At 43.5% G+C, this 22,073-nt stretch overlaps 1 protein-coding gene across 2 annotated transcripts in view; it reads right to left on the reverse strand.

Moving 5' to 3' along the window:
* Positions 1-22,073, reverse strand: part of MSRB2 (methionine sulfoxide reductase B2) — a 63,723-nt gene that overhangs the window by 36,155 nt on the left and 5,495 nt on the right. For both annotated transcript variants that reach the window (XM_029588704.1, XM_029588703.1), the window contains exons 2-3: positions 3,766-3,872; positions 2,933-3,009 (exon numbers count right to left, since the gene is read on the reverse strand). In XM_029588704.1, the coding sequence (XP_029444564.1) occupies positions 2,933-3,009; positions 3,766-3,872 (184 nt within the window). The remainder of the gene's footprint in view (positions 1-2,932; positions 3,010-3,765; positions 3,873-22,073) is intronic.

Here is a 22,073-nt window from a genome sequence, read left to right on the forward strand (position 1 = left end):
GGGGTGGGTTTTAGGGGGTTTTAGTGTGCCGGCTCACGATTTTCACGATATTTCAAACACCCAAACGGCAACAATACGATTCCCTCCCCCTCCCAGCCGAAATCGATCGTTAAGACGATAGAGGACACGATTCACATCTCTAATCAGGAATAAACTGGACAGTCTAAAAGCCTAAGAATAACTAAATTTTAGTTCCATTCTCCAAGACTGCATCTCAGTTACTTAAAAAAAAAAAAAGTCACGTACTTCTCTCCTTCTCCCACCCCCTTTCCCTGGGTAATCACATCCACCTATAAACTTCTTATCCACTGATATTTAAATTTCCCAAAGCAACTGGGAATTGGCTTTGTTTGGCCTCTGTTGGAAACAGGATGCTGGGCTTGATGGACCTTGGTCTGACCCAGTATGACATGTTCTTAACTCCTAGGGACAGTAGCTTTCAAAGTGGCGCACAGGTGCACATACATCGGCCCACGCCCACAGACATGGCCATTTTATAACATATGCGCATATATGTACACGTTATAAAATAGTCTGGCTGTGTGCACATGCACAAAATTTTATGCGAGCGTGCGTATAAATCCCGCTTCTACCACGCAAGTCAGGGAATTTTAAAAGGAGTGCCATCACCATTCCCAGTTTTACCAGTTCATCCCCAGTCTGCCCAGTTAAGAGATAGGTCCTCCAAACCCCACCAGTTTAATAGCCTTCACTCCTCTCCAGTTAGCCCCAACCCTTAAAATCCCACAGATCTGCCTAGTTTTCTTTATTTTATAACTTACACCTCTTCCACAGCAGACGTAAACTTACTTGGTAAGGATTCTGGGCGCGTGCCCAGGCACCTAAGTATTTACACGCACATCTCTGGTTCACACCCCGAAATGCCCATGCCCACACCCTGCTCTTCTTTGAAAACATTGGCGATCTGTGTGATGCAGGAGATAAGCGTGTAGCTGGCTAGCTTTTAAAATCCGCTTGATGCACACGAGACAGATTCACCAATCCCTCGACTTTTAAAATTCATCTTCAGGGGTTCTAGGCAAGTACCCAGGCATGTGAGTACTTGGGCGCACATTTCTGGTTCCCACCTTAAATGCCCAAGCCCGCCCATTTTTTAAAATGTTGGCAACGTGCGTGCTGCAGGAGATACGCACGTATCTAGGCGGCTTTTAAAATCCGCTCGGCATGCATGAGTTCAAGCTATTCGTGCATCCCCTAATTAATGCATGTGCCAGGCTTTTAAAATTCACCTTTAAGAGTTACAGTCTAAATTCTGTTCAGCTGTTTCAGATCCAAGCATGAGGAATGTAAATGTGAGATATTTTTTTAAGATGATTAAATTCTGAATGCATGCGAAGGATGCACGAATAGATAGTAGCCAAAGTTGTATCCTTGATGATTTGAGCTACTGCTCACAAGTTTCAAACCTATGTTAATTAAATCCCTTTTTGTATCTATTACCATGTATCCAATATACAGTATGTATACAAGGAACCCTTGGTTTAATAAACAGGAGGATAGATTTTGCTCCCCCATGTGGGATACTGAGATAATATAGCCTTAGCCTTTTTGACCACCAGGCACCATCTTAGGGTGTGGGATATTTAGTTAGAACCTAGGTGGAGAGAACATTGCCCAAATCTCATCTTGGAGTGAGTTTCCTCACTCCGAAGGTCATCAAATCTTCACAAGAGACCGCTGTTCTGTTCGTACCTGTCACATAGAATGTCAAAGTGGCCCCTAACCCCCTACACTAATACCTAAACCCCACCTCGAGTTATTGGTGGGCCTCCCATAGAGATACAAATACCTACCTATGGGGATGACATTATGGCCAGGCTCGCTCTCTCTCTCTCTCTCTCTCTCCCTCCCCCCCAAGGCTCTGGGCCCTTTAATTCACCTCAAATAGGCCTTACGGGAGACATCGCAAAAGGTGATGAAACCTTACCGCACGGTCACGGCAGCTATCGCACTGCCTAACGCAATTCAAAGAGGTGTTAAAAATCGGCGTTACGGCTGCGCGATACCTCTTCGCAGACAGGCTAACCCAGTCCACTCTCCGCCCCTAACTCCTCCTATTTTCTGAATTTGCATCGCACCATACAATATGGTGCTATCGCATGCGTTAAACATGTTTTCACATGCGGTAAGGGCCTATCACATGCGTTAACGGGGCTTTTCACATGCGATAAGCCCTTAACACATGCGAAAACGCCTTATCGCATTTTGATAAATGACCCCCTTAGCTGGATATACCTGATATTCGACTATGTTAGCCAGATAAACGAACCTTTCCCCAGAACACTCCTTTTATATCTGCTATTTAGCCAGATAACTGTCTGAAAATGCATATTAGCCATTTAGATTGCTTTTCAGTTATCCATCTAAATGGCTTTTGAATATCTACTACTCCTTCCATGTTTAAGCCTAGAATGTAGGGTAAAACGATAACTCAGAAGGATCAAACATATATGAAATTACATTCTTAAAAAAAAAAAAAAAAAGTATTTCAAGCTAGACAAACTAATTTTTCAATTGACTTTTGCAGACTGTCTTCAGAACGAGTGTCTGATCTGTAAGCACCCAAATCTTTATTTCAATACAAACTCTTTTTGCAGTCTACTAACCAACAAGCCGAGCAGTTAATTTTCCCTGGTGGACCAAGTGACAATCCTGCCAACATGACATGCTATTAACTGGAAGTTAGTGTAGTGACCAATTACCATCAGCACAGTCCACGTAGGGTGGCCCCACCTCCTGCCCATCCCCCTCCCTCCAAGCCCCCATTCTGCATGCAGTGTTGGAAGCCAGGGTCCTCATCGTCTGATTCTGAAGCACTGCTGTGGCCTCCCCCTCAGCAGACATGGCTATGTGTCCCACCGTCACAGACGGGCCGGGGAGCGTTGTGCGCACTGTCGTTCAGGGCTCTTACCTGAAGAGTGGCACACTGCAGCACACACAGTGGTACATCCCCGGCTCTGCATTATTTAGGTAGATTCCACTGAAAGGCTAAAAACAGTAGAAAGCCATATTTTAAAAGTCTAGCATCTTGAATTCAAAACACAAGATAAAGGTTTCTGATTTAGACAAATAAAAGGCTCTAATTAATGCTGGGAGTTCAGCAGTTGGAAATGTCATCTGTTTGATTAGTGAGCACGATAAAGATTCAGTGTAAAATAAAAACAACATTCTTTCACTTAGCTTCTCGCTAGTGTTACCAGATGGCTCCAAGTCACCAGAGATAGGTGTAGTCAATTCTTGTAATATATATATATATTTTATTTTTACTCTCTCTTTCTGTTTGCAGTATATTTCAGGGCTGCTTTTCTTGGGAGTAATCCGGATTACAGACCCCCAGAATACCATGGAACCTGAGGAGAATATAGCGGTCTCAGACTCCAGCCCCCATGAGGCACAAAACTGGCCTGGCTTTCATGATATCCACTGAGAGTCAGATCCAGCTGTCCTGTGAAGCAAGTTACTTGGCACGTTTTGATTATCTTGAAAACCAGGAAGTTGGGGCGGGGGGGGGGGATTTTAGGGAAAGAGGAAAGCTTAAAAACTGGTTCCCACAGCGCTCACCCTTGAAACCGAGGAGAGCAAGAGGTAAAGAACCAAGTGGCTGAGCGTGTGCCAACATAAGCGGGAGTGAACTGGACAGCCTTACTGCGCCTCTCTCTGGAGGTCCTTGCAGAAAGAGCCCTAGGCTTTCTATATCTGTATCCTTAGGGTGTCCTTGGATACCCACAAACATCCTTAACTCACCAATTCGGTTCCTTTTTCTCTAGTGATATAGTACTGCTCTGGAGTCAACTTCTTCTGCCAGTCAGTGGTGATGGCTGACTTGTCATATCTCGTGAGCGAACCCAAATCTTGAACAGGAAAAGAAAACTTCTTTGTAGTGCAAAATATTCTTACTTTTTTTCTCTAAATTCTTTCTGAAATTCAAATTTTTGCAGTCAGCCTTTCACATGCATATTGTGTCATTACTGAAGCTGGAACTGGTCAGGTTCTCAGGCATATTCTGGACAATATGTATATTATATATAGTTTGCCTTGAGAAAACTAGGGCTGTATGAAATCTAGGACTCGTGCGACACCTGCCTTCCAAGGGCACATCTGACACCGCTGGCAGAAACTCTCAGGTAAGCGCCAAATGTGAATGTAGGCCAACAAAGTGGATACTTTTTGTGCCTTTAACACTGTTGAGACAACTATGGTGGAGAATCCCCTCTAGTGCAGCCTCACCCTCTCAAGGGCCAGATCGTAAAACAAAATGGGAGCACCAAGGGCACATGTGGGAGTCGCTGGACATCTATCTGGCACAAAATTCAATGAAACTGTAGGAACATTTCAAGAGGTTTTTGGAGGATCAGACACGCCTATGAAATGATCTCATAAAACCAGCTTCCCTATAGGAAACTAGGCTAAAAAGAAATATCTAGTTTTCACAGTGTCTTTTTTTGTTATTTATTGTAATTTATATTCTGCTAATCCAAATAAGATCTCAGCAGAATACAACATAGTACAACAATACAATAGCAAAAATAAAACAGTTACATATTATCAACAAGCAGGCCCCATCACTAGCAGGAGTAAATGGAAGAAAATAACACAGCTTTTAATTTATTCCAAAAGCTAAGATAACTACTTTCTTCTCACAATTTCTGTAGCAGAATGTTCCAAATAAATGGCGCAGCTTTCGAAAATAATTTGTTTCGACATTGGAATTTTTAGAAAATCCTTTATATTTAAGCTTCTAGACTACCCTTCTGAAATAATGTCACACAAGGCAGTTTACAAATAATTTTAAATAATTCAGTAAAGAAGAATGAAAACATACATATGAGAATTTAGCTCCATAAAATGAAAACATAATCTTTAAAACCGTAACAGATACATAAAAATTAAAATATGTAAATAGCAGCATCCGCTTATTTATTTATTTAAATATTTATTGTTCACTTATAACATAACAGTGCTAAGTGGAATACAAAGAAACATAAAACAATCATAAAATACAAATTTATAACAATAGAAAAAATTTATAACAATAGAAAATTTATAACAATAGAACATTTATAACAATAGAAAAAAGCTTTTAATTTACATAGTAAATTTAATTTACATAGTACATCACATAGTACATTTTCAGGGAGTCAGGGCTGCCTTGACCGGCCCCGTCCTGAAAAAACAAAGTCTTAAGCTGCTTTCTAACCTTCACTACTTCATTAATCTCACTCCTCTCGGTGAGCAAGGCATTCCAACAAACAGGAGCAAAAACAAAAAATGCTCAAAAATAGGTGCTAAGTGAGCGGCTTTGGGAATGGAACCAGCAACAGATTCTCACCAGAATATAGCGTCCAACTAGGAATACAAGGGATCAATAAAGACTTTAAATAAGCAGGCTCATCATGCTTTAATACCTTAAACATCACAACCTATACCTTGAATTTAATTCTTTGTAAGACCGGTAGCCAGTGAAGGCACTTCAGAATAGGAGGAATAGGTTCATTCTGCCACCTATTAGTGATAAGAAAGGAAGTAAAATCTACAGTGCCTTTAAACTAGAATTCGGCAACCCAAAATATAATGAACTACTGTAAAATCGATGCATGTTCAAATGTAAGCCTGCAAAATAGTTTGAAAATCCTCTGGGTCAAGAATAAATGTAACATGCCTCAATAAACTTAGGGGCGGATTTTAAGAGCCCTGCTCGCGTAAATCCACCCGGATTTACGTGAGCAGGGCCTTGCGCGCCGGTGCGCCTATTTTACATAGGCCTACCGGCGCGTGCAGAGCCCCGGGACTCGTGTAAGTCCCAGGGTTTTTTGAGGGGGCGTGTCGGGGCGGGGCCGATCTGCGCGGTGTGCGGCGTTTCGGGGGCGGGCCCGGGGGTGTGGCCGCGCCCTCCGGAACCGCCCCCAGGTCCCGGCGCGCTAGAGGCCCGCTGGCGCGCGGGGATTTACTTCTCCCTCCGGGAGGCGTAAATCCCCCGACAAAGGTAAGGGGGGGTGGGTTAGATAGAGGAAGGGAGGGGAAGGTGAGGGGAGGGCGAAAGCAAGTTCCCTCCGAGGCCGCTCCGATTTCGGAGCGGCCTCGGAGGGAACGGTGGCAGGCTGCGCGGCTCAGCGCGCGCCGGCTACACGAAATTGGCAGCCTTGCGCGCGCCGATCCAGGATTTTAGCGGCTACGCGCGTATCTACTAAAATCCAGCGTACTTTTGTTTGCGCCTGATGCGCCAACAAAAGTACGCTAAGGCGCGCTTTTTGAAAATCTACCCCTTAACTTGTAGTAACCTCCTGTAAGAAGCTGCTAACCGAGCTTTAAAAGAAAGTGCCATCAAAGAGCATTCCTAGATTTCAAACTGATTCTTTAAAGAGAATGGGATTTCCTAGAATAGAGAAACATGGAAAGATTATGATCAGCCAAATATATGTCTTAGATTGAGAGAAACAAACAAAGAACTTTTTTTTTTTTTTAAATTTTTTATTTATCAGTTTACTAAAATTTAACAAAGAATACACTTTGTATGAAATACATTCCATGAGATATTAGAAAGAAAAAAAAATTCTCAAGCAGCAACAAAAATTTTTACATATTTCCAGAATTCACTTAGCATGATCCTGGATCCATATCATATCTCAGAAATTTACAACGGAAATATGTGGGGGGCGTATTTACTTAACATTGAGAAGAAGAATACTTAAGTCAACTAAGAAATACGTAACTTGACGATACACTGCACTACATATTACAATAGACCTTCATTTGTGGGAGGTTGTCTTTTGCTAAGTAGGAACTCCCTCAAATGCTCGGGGTTGAAAAATATATAAGTATTATTTGAAAATTTCAAGACACATCTGCATGGGTAGCGGAGTTGGAAATTTGCTCCCAAAGCCTGTGCCTCAGGTCTCATAGAAAGAAACATTTTACGGCGTTGTTGAGTCGGTCTAGATAAATCAGGGTACATGCGAACACTTTGACCTTGGTATAACACATTAATATTTTTAAAGTACGCTTTCATAATTAAACTAAAGTCTTGTTCCGAATATAAAGTTACAAATAACACCGCTCTCTCAATTACTTCTAACTCTGAGTTTAAGGTATTGGGTTAAGTTCAGGAAATCAGGCCTGTTCCCTTCAGCTGCAGGTATATTTCCAGTTCTTTGCACCAAAAAACTGATTTTTTTTACCGCAGGTATTTCGTCTGCTGGGAGCTTCAAGACCTCTTGAAGGTATCTTTTAAAAGTTATGATAGGTATTTCACCCATAATCCTTGGGAAGTTTAAGAGTCTAATATTCAAATGTCTAAGATAATTTTCGACCGCTTCAAGCCTCCTAGAAGTAATTTGAGTATCCCGGACCAGGCCTGCTGAAGTATCTTGCAATTTTTTCATATCACATTTTAAAGACTCTGTGACCTGCACCTGTTCTTGCTGTGCAAGGAGATTATCCTTAGACACAGAGTCTATTTTCTTCCCCAGTTCCACTATTTGAAGTGTTTGCTCCTTAATTAGCTTGGACATACCTGCCATCATTCCCCATAGGGAATCCATCGAAACAACTGCAGGTTTGTTAAAATCCTCGGTTTCCAAGATGTTTGAATCGCTTTCTCTTGTCGGAGCTCTCCTCTCTCCCTCGGAGACAGCCACTCCTCCAACCGCTTCTCCCCCCGTGGGGGTCGGGGCTCTCGACAGAGAAGCAAGATGAAACTCTTCCGGGTCATCGCCGCTACTCCCGGCAAGCAGGGGTCGTCAGATGGAATCCTCATCCCTCGCCGCTGCAGGAACGGAGATACTCGGTGAGGAAGATATCACACGTTGTCTAAGGTCAGGCGGGCTTAGAGTGACTTCCCCGGGCGAAATCTGGCCTTCTCCTCCAGAAACGCCAATGGGGCTTAAAGCCTGCTGAGTCTGTGCAGAGGCGGTGTAGTGAGTTATTAAACGCTGCTCCGTAGCAAATTCTGGGTCTGCCGGGAATACCCTGATTTTAGCTTTACACTTGTGGGGCATTCTTGAAGAAATCTCTCGATAGATAACCAGTATCCAGTCGAATTGAATTTTTTAGGTAAAGCGTTTTCGGAGCAAATGCACATACGTCCGTCTAAATTGCCATCTTGGAACGCCCAACTCTGTTCCACAAACAAAGAACTTTGGTCTTATTAGGATTCAACTTTAAATGGTTGCTATGCATCCAGAGATTAATCTTATTTAGGGCTTCTTCAGCAAATACAAATATAACCAAAACATTTTCTTTAACAGGAAAATATAACTGCACATCATCGGTGTACATGCTGAATTAAACACCAAGGGATTCTAATAAAATACATGAGCACATATAGATGTTAAAAAGAGCAGCGGATAAAACTGACCCTTGAGGAACCCCAGATGGCATTACAAGCCAGTCGGACATACCATTAACACAAGCTTGTTGTGGATGACATTCTACACAAGCAGAAAACCAGGAAAACACTTTCCCTTGGATACCCAATTCTTGCAGATGACATAAAAGAATTACATGAGAAATGGGATTGAACGCTGAAGTCACATCTAAAAATATAGCAAGAACGGCATTTCCAGAATCAAATTGCTGAAGCAAATAATTTGAAACTGAAAGAAGTAGTGTCTCTGTACTATGTGATTTGCGAAACCCTCCCTGAAAGCAATGAACACGATTGTCATCAGCCAGTGGATAATACACCACCTTCTCCAATAGTTTACCCAGGGTAAACAAATTCGAGATGGGTCGAAAACTGGCAGGATCCCATGGAGATAACTGACCTTATACAGTCCTCAGCCAAATCAAGGAAACAAACTAAATTGTATCAACCATAAATATAGCAAAAAATTAGATATGAGGGAAGATACATACATGGAACCAATAAATGGTAGGAGAGACACCACAATTATACCAACAGGCCCATAAGTTTTTCAGATTGGACCTAAACCAGGTTTCACTGGCCTTTCTATACTGCAGGAGATCCGAGATTAGATGGATCTCTCTAGGAAAAGAATTCCTCAGAGAAGGAGCAGGAAACAAAAATGTCTTTTTGCGGGTACTAACTAATTCTGCCTCCTATGGAGCTGGGATCTGAAGAAGGGCTTCTTCTCCCGATCTTAGTGATTTCAACTAAGGGCCAATATCATTAAGAGCCTTAAAAACCAGGGTTAACAACTTGAAGTGAATTTGAAACACAATGGGGAGCCAGTAAAGTTTACTCAGCAAGGGTGTTGCACAGTCCTAGGATGGCCCTTAAACAGCCCCACAGGTGGTCGGCACCAATTTGATCTTGCCCCAACCATGTGACCGGGGGTAAGATCTGGTAACCGGACCCAGGCCATGTGGAAGGGGATGGCCCTTAGCCACATGCATATTTGCACTTATTTTTCATTTTCAGGGAGTCAGGGCTGCCTTGACCGGCCCCGGGTTGAAACGGGGGTTAGCACTGACCCCCCTCTCAAACTACTGTCAAAAGGGGAGGTTATTTTTTTTTTTTTTTTTTAAACAGGCCACTTTAAATGTGCAGGAGCCTCAGGACCCACATTAGGGTCCCAGGCCTCCCGCCGCACATCTAACACTTCCCTAGGAGGTGTTATTTTATCGCAGTCAACCACCTTCTTGGTCAGGCGTGATAAAACAGTATCAAATTGCTTATTAATGACCTTCTTTATTCATGCTTGCAAATTGCATGCAAAGAAGGGGAGGGTATCTGGGCGGCAGCTGCAAAATAGTGTATATTGTGCAATATAATGCACATTAGAGCCCTAATGCACCTTGATGAGTGGCCCAGTTTGAAACTAAAACACCTAAACGTGTGTGTTATCCATATTGCAAGAGTGATCTGTTCCAATATTCCTATATCATGACTTTTCACCCATAGTTTCAATGTAACAGCTTGAGTGATGTCTGCAAGGGACCCAAACAGGTCTTAAACTGAGGATTACTGCTATAGACAGGAACTTGGAAAAATCTAATTGACCAGTGCTTCATATTTCAAACAATAGGTGAAGTAATATAAAACAATGTCAAACTAGTTTAATTTGTTTTCCTAGTAGTTGCCAATGATTGTTAGTATTAATAGAAGGGTCATATAGAAATTTCTCCCAAAAACTGAAAATGAGGGAAAAATTGAAAAATATTCATCTTGGACAATTTCTTGCAGAATGTTTCTGGAATTTTCAATAGGACTAGAATCACTTTGTAAAAGTTGGTGTGAGCCCTTAGCGCTGCGCTGTAGTTGACGCAACCTCATAGGCAAGCCTACGAGGCCTATGCTGCAGCTGGCGAAGGCGCCCTGTAGTGGCCAGACTGGAACTTCACCTATTCTAGCTGCCTCCCCTGCAGGTTGAGCCCTTGGGATCTGACTGCTGACCGGTCCTGAGCATGTCCCTAGGGCGGTGACAAGAGCACGAGTCCAATAGTACACTGCGGTCAGCACAGGCAACGGTTAGACAGAGTCAGAGATAGGCCAAGGTCGGGACAGGCTGTAAACAGACATGGTCTGGTCCAAGCAGAAGGTCAAGCCAAAGGAGGATGAAGACACTGAAAATACTGGATGAGATGAACAAGATAAAGCTGGACAAAGGAAGCAGGAGAAGACAAGATGAGCAGAACAAAGCAAGGACAAGGCAAGGCAGGAGAAAGCAAGCTGAAGACACAGGAACTCGGAAACACTGGCAACATGCCCTGCAAAGCAGGATACTCGTTGCTAAGGCAAGGAACTGCTGCAGGGCATTGGCTTAAATAGTCCAAGAGGCTGACATTATCTGGAGGAGTCGCTCAGGGGTTCCTGCCACTGTGCACATATTATGTGCGCAAGCGCCATTGAGAAGGCTGGGTCCACGGTGGCGTGGGATGCTGGATCCAGTGGCACTCCTGCCATTCTGAGGCCGGGCCATGTTGGGGCCAACAAGAGAGACAAGGCAGTGATAGAGGCTGACTCCGACGGCTTCCAACCACACAGACTGACCAGCATCAGGGGCAAGTGCCGCAGATTGCGCGGCCTACCCGCGGGCCGCGAATCTTAACACACTTCAGCCATTCTTCTCCTTGGAAGGTGCTTCTGGCATGGTTTGCTAAGTATTAGGGTGGACAGACAGTCTGGAAATACAAAGCTGCCAGAGGGACAGAATATATATATACATACAAACAAAAATGTAATAGACAAACAAGAGGAAAACAAGTGAAAAATAAAATCAAATGATGTATGTTCAGAAAACAACATGCTTTGTATCATGCACTTTCGCAGTGCTCCTGGCTAACATTCTTCAACCAAAGCATGCGTCAACAAACAGGGACTTTATTCTCCATTGTCAAGCTTCCATATATACATTAACTATGCTCACAGCACATATCAGCAGAGGTCAGTCCACTAGTTATTAGCACGTATCTTGAGATAAAACGATAAGGATTGGCACCATGTACCATGCCAGAAAATCTCCACCCAAGAAGAGAATTAGTGTCCTGTTCTTGCTACATAGATTGTTTCTTGCCGATGGATCCTAATAGCATACGCTTAGCTTGGAAAAAAAAAAATACAAAATCCACAATGACAGAGCCTAACCCAGGAAAAAGGAAAAGGCTGTGGGACAATTAATGAGTAGCCAGTCTCCAAGCTGGGGGGGGGGGGGGGGGGGGGAAGGAAATAGAAACTGGATGAGTTAATGGGGTCAACCACGTGACCAGTGGGGGAGCAAAAGGATAAGGTCATGGGCCTGTCCTCTTCAATGTCTTTAGAACTGATGACGTAGAAGGGTGAGAAGGGAACGTGCCTGTCTGCTGATGATAATACAAAAAATCTACAACAAAAATATACATTTTTTTTTAGGAGGGGGTGGGGGGGGAGCAGAATATAAGGTGAGAGAGGACATTAAAAAGTAGAAGACTGATCTATTTGAGGAGTCTTCCAATGAATAAAACAGTCTTTGTTTATCTTTTCTCCTTTTCATTTCATCCCTGGCTGTAATGTCTTTTGGCTGAGGGAGGGCTCTCCTACTTATGATGGATTTTAAGTGACAAGATGTATTGGAACCCCTGTATTCTTGGGGTTTTTGTTTCTCTCATTCTTGTTTGCTTTTCTTGTTCATATGCTTCTCAGGAGTTTGTTTCTTCAAGTGTGAAATTGAAAATCATGACAACACGAAAAAAAAAAAAAATTGGGAAGACTATGCTTTAGTAAAAGGAAAAAAAAAAAAAAAAAAAAGGCAAAATCATGCATCTGGGATACCAAGATCCAAAAGGCCAAGTACTATTTTGGCGGGGAAGAACCAACAGTTATCGAATAGGAAAAAAAACAGGGGGGGGGGGGGCAGTGAAAGCAGGGGGAGATCATCATCATCATCTCTCAGTGTGACAAAGTAATGGGGAAATCTAAGAGCATACTTAAAGGCACGAAGAGGTGCTGTGCCAGGGGAGATATAATGCAGCTAAGTAGCATGCTTAAAGAAAGGTAACAAGATCTCTTTCCAAAGGTAACATGAATTTAACAAGTAATGTACCTCTTCCTTCCACTTGAGAGTCCTGAGAAGTTTCCAGAAATTCCATAATATTCTCTTTGGAAAGAGACATTATTATGAAAAAAACACATCTGCAAAATCCTGTACCTTAACCAGAAAATTTGGAGATACCCGGATGTTTCTAAGGAAACTCAAAGGAAAAGGAAGAAATTCTTGACTTTGTTACCACAAGCTAGAGTACATGGAGCTCAAGTAACACTGAGATTTCCGTGTAAATGTGTTTTGAAAGCTGAAGGAAATAGATATGTCTTATGACCCAGAACAACTGGAAAACTTCATACAGTCATATCAATGGACTTTAGATACAGGACAGGATAAAGTATTCAGCGGCTCAAAATGTTTAACTGCCTTACTCTCTGACATTTTGGTTCATTGTATTGATATTGCTGTAAGTTAACCTTGGATCTCCCCCTCACTGGTATATAAGTAATTTCTAGGCAGTACTTTGGTTTAAGTTTAAAGAAGTGAGTTTATTGGAAAGTGTGAAACTGTTTGTGTTTATGCTTTAATGGCAATTACTTGAATTTTGTAACTTTTGAAAGTATTATGCCTATATTTCAATGGCGTTTACTAATGTCTGTAATATTGAAAATAAAAAAAAAACCAACCAACCAGATGATCATATTTTCCACAGAATGAGAAGATCAACAAAAAATTCATAATATGAAGCTGAAGGGAGGGGGGCCAGAAAGGAATACAAGAAAATACTTTTTCACTGAGACAATAGTGGATAACTCTGACAGCCAGCCAATAGAGGTGGTGGTGGTAGCCAAAACAGTGGCAGAGTTCAAACATGCTTCCAACAGATAAAAAGGGACTTCACCTATATCCAGTGTAGTACAGAGACTTCTTGAAGCCCTGGGTGAACTTTTAGCATTAGGAAACACTGTACCCCATAGCCCCTTCGCTGGTCCTCCCCCTCCTGTCTCCACACCCCATGGCCTCTTCCTGAGTCCTCTCCTTCTTACACCCTATGGCCTCTCCACTTGTGGTTCCCCCAAATCACCTTCCTCCTCTCCATGGTACCTTCCCAGGTTCTCTTCCTCCCCCTTCCTCAATGCTCCATGGGCCTACAACATTGTTAAATCTCCTTTCTCCCCTCCACCCTGCAGCTCCTCTGCTATTCACAAGTGGAAGCAGCGTAATCCCTGTCTGGACATTGGAACTCTGCGAGTCTTCCCTAGTCCCCTCCCCCTTCATCTCCAGCCCTCCCCCACTCTCTTTTGGCTGCTCTGAGGCCTGGGGGTGGCATCAACAGGACAGAGAGTCAGAATGGGTCCTATCAGGCAGCCCGCAGTGATCCTGCCCTCGCCTGGGTTTTCCCATTAATAGGAAACCTGTGCAGAAGGAGAGGGTAGGATTGCTGCAGGGCCTGCGAGTGGGTGTCCCTTGACAGGACCTGTGCTGACTTCTGTTGCTGCCACGAGCGGCCAGGTGTTCTGTGGCAGCGGGGCATCAGGTCCTCTTCCCATGCAGGGAGAATTTATGCCACTATCAGCACACGGACAGTTTTCATTTCATTTCAGGGCTCCCTTTCTGTCTGTGTCCCCGGCAGCCATTCCCATTTAGCATGCCCAGCTCAATCCAGGAAGGGGTGGATGGCCTGCAGGAGGAGATTACTCTTTATCCAAATCCATGTTCTCCTCTCCCCTTTTTGGCCCCGTTCCAGGTAGATAAGCATATACAGAAAGTTTCTATACCTAAACCTCAAGATGAGCCGAAGATAATTTCTGAAACTGAGGAAGGTAATTTTCCCCAAAGATTAGCAATATTTATTCAATCCCCATCCAAAGCTGACACGTCAGAGAGCTAAGAGGCATACACAAAAGCAAACCACAGTTGCAGACAATGATTAAAAACGAAGTTGATTTTATCACATTAAAATGCTCAAGTGGATAGCTGCCTCCAGTTCTAAAGTACGTCCTGCCTCAATGCACATTTCACATAACAGTGCAAAAAAAAAAAAATGAAGGCGGTTTTATTGTTACCCGCAGTTTATGTGAGCTGCCATCGCATACACACGTTTCTGGCGTACCTGGCTGCAGGCCGACACCATCTGCATGCGTGCCAGCTCCACCAAGGCTCCGGCTTGCCACTGTGGCACCAGGGGTTGCAGGGAATTTACTCCATCAGTGAGCAGCGCGTCCCAGAAGGACCAGGTCAGAGAGGACATAAGAATAAAAAAAACCAAACATTCACGGCAAGGCTGGCTCTAAGAGAAGAGATGAAGGCTGGTCCTGGCAGGTCAGTAGCTGCTACAGATAAAGGCAAGAACAGCTCGCAGGGTGAGCATGCATTTAGCAGCTTTTACGGAACTGTTATAGACAAACAGCCATTCCTGCTCTCCCCACCCAAAGAAGGTGTCTGCACTTTTTTCCATCTGAATTTTTCATGGTTCGTTTCAGAGCACTTTTCTTGACCTGATCCATCCCACTGAGGTTTGGGGGCCGCCATGCTTCTGTTTCAGCCCACTGCAACTGTGCCATGCCGCCTCCTCACACTCTCCCTAAAATGCAGAAGGACGTGACCACACAAATCCGAGACGGGCACTGGCAGCTACACTGAGATTGGGCGTGCAATGCTTATTCATACAAAAAGTATTTTTCCACTAACTCTGAACAAACCAGATATTAAGTTGCCGGGTTACTTATCTAGAGGAGAATGTCACTGTATGCCGCCTTAAAATGTGCCCAAGACTGGATGAGAAGACAAGGATGCCTTTCAATTACACAGAGACCCTGGTAGCTTCTTGGTTGTTAAGATTAGGGCACTTTTCTCATTTATCAGAGGTCTTATATCTATGAACCTTAAGAGCAAGGAGGCTCAAAGGACTGAAAGGCTCAGGAGAAAAAGCACAGCCTTACAGAGTCTTCGACCTCGAGGTCAGGCTCACCTGCCTGTCCTGCACTCCCGGAAAGCCCAGGCAGATCTCTGCTCTCTGGGGCCAATTCTGCTTCCCCCAATCCCTGTAGCACTTGCCCCAGTGGTAGAGATCCTGTCAGATCCCTACCATGGTTCTAGGGGAAGAAGAGAGTTGTAGTGTGAACATTTGGCTCCCCCATGTGGGAGAAAATGAATGGTGACTTCCCGAGTCCAATGCATAAACTCTGACCACCATTTTATTTTGTGAGAAGTTTTAGTTTCCCTTGCAAGAGCCGCATGCCTTCAGCTGTCCCCTGTTTTTGTTTGCGCTGAAGGGGAGAAGGCTTCTGGGTTCTCAAAATGAGAACGGGGATAGATGTGGAGTCAGAGAGCCTTCCTTTGTTTTGAAAATCCACTTTTGATAACACTGGTTTTTCTGAGCTAGCAGGTTTTTTTCCACCCTCCTGGACTCAGATATTTTTCCCCCTTTTCTTTAAAAGGATGTTACTATTTCTGGTTTCCCATTAGTTAGGGGCTCAGCCTTTTGTTTTCACATACAAAGGGGAGTGGTCCCTTCACTGAGAAGGAACTAAGGATCATCTGCATCCAAAGGAGGGATGACTTACAGCCCATCCAGAGGAGGTGGAGGAGGAGGGGAGAGAGGAGTTAAACACTGTAAACCCTTTGAAGGGCTCACTGGCATCTACTGAAGATCCTGGGAAAAGAGGAATACAGCCAGTATCAATCTGATACTATGAGGAGAAAGGGAGTATTTGACAGAAAACTATTGGAGAGATGAGCGGTATGAGAATTGGCATTTGGACACTTATCTACATTGGACCACACAAATCCAAGGAAAGAAGCTCAAAAACCTGCCCTAAACCATGGGGAAGGGAAGAAGAGAAAACTGACTTTACCTTCTTAAAAGTTTAATAAGACTCTAAATCAGAAAGTTATTAAAGATCTTACTTGTAACATTCTCAAGTGAACAAGACAGCTGTGAAGATCATTTTCATATCAGTAAAGATATTGTTGGAAGCCAGCTTAGCTTGCAGTGTGATTTTACTGTATGGTGATTTAAGTACTCATCACTGCTGTATATAATACCTTCTAACTGGGATTTAAGTTAACTGCAACCCACAGGGGCCTAGAAGACTTTATCATCCCCCCTTTTCAGAAGTTTTTGGCCACGCAGATTTGACAACCTTATGGGAAGTTGTAGGGTAAAACGAGAGAGAGCGAGAGAGCGAGAGAGCGAGAGAGCGCGAGAGCGCGAGAGCGAGAGCGCGAGCGCGAGCGAGAGCGAGAGAGATATGGCCTCTGGAACCACTATCAGGGGTTAACTAGCCCAGGGGGTTACACCGGTAGATTTCAGGCCAGAAGCAGATCCATGTCCACACAGCACATGTGAGTCCCTCTGTCACTTGCATGCCCAGAGTCTTGGCAGCTCAGCAATCAGGAGCTCCCCAATTCCAGGGCCGCAGCTGTACACAGAGCTTTCCACCCTCAGCCTGGAAACCCAAAGATCACATGCCGAGCAAAAAAGCCCGGCATGTGCCAGGAGCTGCACATTGGTACCATCCCGCTGCATACTAGCCTGTCTGATATAGATCCAATGATCGAGGAATAGGTGGTTGGCCCAGGAAGTGGAGTCAGAAGCAAGGAACCATGAGGGAAGCCAGGATTCAGTAGCCTATTTGGGAAGGTAGCCACAAAGCCAAGCAAGGCATCCATGGCAGCCCACACCCCAAACAAATTCCACTCATGCTTTCCTGTCACCTCTACTCGCTGTTTCTTCACTACTTTGTTAGCATCATACATTCCACTACCATAGGTGTTATCGGTATGAGGGGGAGGGGACGGACCAGGAGTGTTGAGTGCTATCCCAAAAAGGGCTTTCCACCCCAGTTTCAGACATTGGCTCAGATAGGATAACACAAACCCCACCCGATCTGGGCAGTCTGATGCTCACTGCCACCCCATCCCCACATGCCAGCAGTAGCTTGTGCACACGTCACCTCCTGCAAGACAGGCTCTGTGGTAGCAGGAGATTATGTGCGCTTACCTGCTGCTCCTGCTGTGCCCACTGCTCCTCTTGGTCTGTGTTGACCGAGTGATCACGTTGAAACCTGCTGGCTGGCATGTCCTGGAGGCTGTTCTCATGATGAAGGAGATCAGCCTAAAGGAAGGGTCGCATGTGAGTTCTGAACATGCTTGCCTGACTGGCACAGACTGAGAAGAGAAGCAGGGACAGCAGCACCGGCTAACAGATAAGTGGCAACTGACCGGAGGAGAGTGCAGCAGTAAAGTGAGGTGGAGGGGGGAGAAATTTATGGAGCTGGAAGAGGAAAAACTGGTGGAGGATTGATGGGGAGAGAAACTGGTAGGAGACTAGGGAGAGGAACAGAGAAGCCTGTGGGGAAATGCGGGGCCAAGAAGGGGGGTAAGGAGCATCCGGAGGAAGAGCCTTTGGAAGGGGTAGGGAGGTAAGATCCTCTACAGGGGAAGGGAGGGAGGGGAAGCCTGTAAAGGAAAGGTGAGAGGGAAAGGAAACAGCCTCTAGAGGGAGGGCAGGGATAGAGAGGAAAGAGGAGAAAAGGGAGAAAAGAGCATTGGTGGGGGAAAGGGGTGAAAAGGAAGGGGAAGAGCCTTGGGAGGAAATGAGGTGAGAGGCAGTGTAAAGAGACAGGACTATGGAGGGAGGTGAGAGACAGGAAAGGGTCAGGTTTGTGAAGAGGGGAGTGAGTGTGGAAATGGAACAGAGGAGGAGAGGAAAGAGGGAAAAGGAAAGCTGGATCGGGGGTAAGTCAAAGAAGAAAGGGGCCGGATGACAAGAGGTAACAAGTGACATGAAAGGGGATGAGACTGATGAGGAAATAAGTCAGAGGAAGGCAGATGAGAGCTGAGGAAGAGTGGGTGAAAGGAGAGGAAAAGGAAGATGGGAAAGATGCAAGACTGAACCATGGAAAGCTAGTAGGTAGGTGAGAGGGGAAAAGATGGAGACTAAGGACTGAAGGGTGAGAGAAAGGAAGAATGATGAGTAAAATCCATCTATGAGTGACCAGAGAGGCTGAGAAGAAAGAAATGAAGAAAAGATGAAAGGGAAAGATCAGTGTCAGAGACAGATATAGAGAAGGAAAGAAGATAGGAGAAAGAAGAAATGGAAAATGGAAAGAAGATGCCGGGAAAGAAAAGAATATATGAGAAGACTGAACCCAGAAAAGGGTCCAAGAGAGATCGAGCACAACCCAATTGGAAAAAAATGCCTAGACAAAGGCAGAAAAGAAAAAAAATATATTTTTAATTTTTAGAGACTGGAATATGTCAATGTTGGGCATTTCTATTTGTCTCTCTCCAGTATTGCACTGCCACAGAGTCTAGCTTTCATTTTTTGACTGCACATTTCTGTTTCCAATTTGTGGTCCTTTATTTGGTGCAGGTCTGTCCATGTCCTTCATGTGTGGCCAAGATGAAGGATTAATCTAGCATGTATTTCCCATGTAGGGATCTGTGGCAATCCAGTTTGTTTTATTTGCCCAGTAGGTATATTGATATTCTAGAACTCTATTATATTTGCAGCTCTGCCCCATCAAAGGAAGAGTTGCTGCTGTTTGAGTTTTGGGAGCTAGTACTGTAATGGTAGGGCAGGTTTGCTATACAGATTCTGCATGTTGTTTTTGCAGTTTTGTGCTACTTTACAAAATGACAGAAGAAGGTGTTTGTGTTGCTGTTACTGAGGTGACAATATATCGAATATATTTTTAGGATGGGTAGTTGTAAGGATCAGTATCCCAGGTCAATTGTTGGGTGATTTCTGTGGCTGTGAAACGGATAACAGAACTGGATTTCTTGAGAGACTTGTCTCTTCATGTACAGACTCCAGACTTGATTTATTTACATTCCATACAGAGCGATCTTACCTTCTCTCATTTCCTTCTAGTCTCACCCTTTGCTCCTTCCTATCCTCTCAACCACGATCCCATCTCCTCTCATCATCCTTCTCTCAGCTACCTCCCCTTTTAACCCCTTCCTCTTTCAGTCTCACATAGCGACTCTAAGTCCTCATCACCTCCTCACCCAACCCCAACTCCCACTTCTTCTCACAGTCCATGTCCTCTTTCTCTGCTCTTTTCCCCTCTCCCCTTCTGCCTGTTCCTCTTTCTCTCTCCCAGCCCAATGTCCCCGTCTCAGACCTTTCAATTAATTTCCCCTCTCATAGTCCATCTTTCCTTCACAGCCATGTCCCTTCTACCAGTCCTCTCTCCCAGCTCTACTCCGAGTCCCTCATAGCTCCTCTCCCAGCCAATATATTCTTTCACAATCCCTCTTAAATCTTGGTTCCTTTCTTCCTTTATAGCCCTTTCACTCTACTCTCCATTTCCTATCCCCTCTCCCAGTCCCTATTATCATTTCCTCTTCCCTTCTCATTTCATTAAATTTATTAATCGCCTAACACTAAAAGGCCTAGGCGATGTACATGAATACATACATAATAAAATTAACTAAATACAAACACTTTTAGTTTCACAGAAACTAAATAACAAAATACCATAAATAATTGGTAATTCCATATCATAGTATATCATATACATAAACAATAGTAGAATTTAGACATCCTGATATAATCTCCAAAAAGAGAAAATCCATGTTACTGACATATCTGTATTATGTTATCAAACATAATCAAGCATTCATACCGCGTTGTTACACATTATATGCACAGCTAAGCAGAAATTCTTTAAAAGACATTTTGAACTTCTTAACATCTTCCAAAGATCTTAAATCAAAAAGGAATAAGATTCCATTGAGTGGGTGCTGCAATCGAGAAAGAAGTCTCCCTAGTATTAAATAATTGTGCCTGACGAACCAAAGGAACCTCTAACAAATTTAATTGAGACGATCTCAAGCATCTCGCTGGTTTATGTATCCGCAATAATGCATTAAACCAATAAGCAGAATTAGACATACGAAGCTTAAAGACTATCATCCCTATCTTGAAGACTATACGTTCATACACTGGTAGCCAGTTAAGTCTACATAAAACTGGTGAAATCCGATCAAAACGCTTTGAGTTAGAAACCAGCCTGGCAGCAGAGTTCAATAATAGCTGCATCGAATGAATTTGACATTTGGGTAAACCAATGTAAAGTCCATTACAATAATCAATGTGAGGAAATATAAGCGCCCATACAACCATCAGAAAATCCTTATCATATAGCAGATGTCGTAAACCTACCAATAACCAAAGTTTAAAGAAACCAGTTTTAATGAGCATTCTGATTTGAGGTTTAAAAGATAAGGTGGAATCAATTAGAATTCCCAAACTCTTAATCGATTTAAGGAGAGAAAATGAGAAATTATTTATGGACAAAGAATCCTGAGGTGGAATAGAAAGATCGGTGAACTAACAACATTGTAGTCTTACTGGTGTTAAGTAAAAGCTTATTATGTTTCAACCAACGGTTGATGGTATCCATACAAAGGGAAAAAGAGTCCACTGTTTCCTGCCATGAATTTTTAACTTTAACATAAAACTGAATATCATCGGCATAGATCTTAAAGCCATCTGTAATGATGGCCAATAGCTTAGTGATAGGGGCAAGAAAGATATTAAATAACATTGCTGAAAGGGCTGAGCCCTGGGGAACCCCAACCTTCACTTGCTGAGCTACAGAGCAGGAATTGTTAAAACTTGATAGTTTGAGAACGTTCAGAAAGATAATTCTCAAACCAACCAAGCACAGTTCCTGCAATACACCCATTTTTTACACTCATGCAATACACCGTCATCACACCCATTTGATCAAATCCCTTCTAAAATGCTTCTTCTCATCCCTGACACAATAGCAAAAACCCTAGCAGATATCATAAACTGCTCTCTAGCACATGGTATCTACCCAGATGACCTAAAAACTGCCTCAATCAAGCCACTACTAAAAAAACCAAATCTAAATGCATGTGATCCCAACAACTTCCGCCCTATTTCCAACCTCCCTTTCATAGCCAAAATCATGGAAAAATTGGTAAACACCCAACTATCCAACTACTTAGAAGACCACAGTATTCTGTCCCCAAACCAATATGGTTTTCGCAAAGCCGCAAGCACAGAAACACTACTACTCTCACTCACGGACTTCCTCCTCTCTGGTATTGATAAAGGCCAAGCATATTTACTAATCCTCCTCGACGGCCTTTGACACCGTCAACCACGCCCTCCTTCTAAAACAACTGGCAAACATTGGTTTAACAGGTGCCACATTAAACTGGTTCAAAACATTTCTAGTAAACAGAGGATATAGAGTCAAAATTCACAATAAAGAATCCCAATACCACCCATCTAATAGAGGGGTGCCGCAAGGTTCATCACTTTCACCCACGCTCTTCAATGTCTACCTGCTACCACTATGTCAATTACTTACAAAACTAAGCCTGAAACACTTCCTTTTCGCAGACGACGTACAGATCGTGATCCCCATAAAAGAATCACTCACAAAAACAATGGAATACTGGGACACTTGCTTATTAGAAATTAAACTTCTCCTCAGTCTAAATCTTGTGCTCAACACTTCGAAAACAGAATTCCTGCTCATATCACCGGAAAACAATAACATACTTCCAAAACCACATACACTCCTTCAAACATCCCATGTAAGAGATCTAGGAGCCATACTAGACAATCGTCTCAACCTCAAA

This window comes from Rhinatrema bivittatum, chromosome 2, assembly GCF_901001135.1.
Source record: "Rhinatrema bivittatum chromosome 2, aRhiBiv1.1, whole genome shotgun sequence".
In the NCBI taxonomy this organism is placed as follows: Eukaryota; Metazoa; Chordata; class Amphibia; order Gymnophiona; family Rhinatrematidae; genus Rhinatrema; species Rhinatrema bivittatum.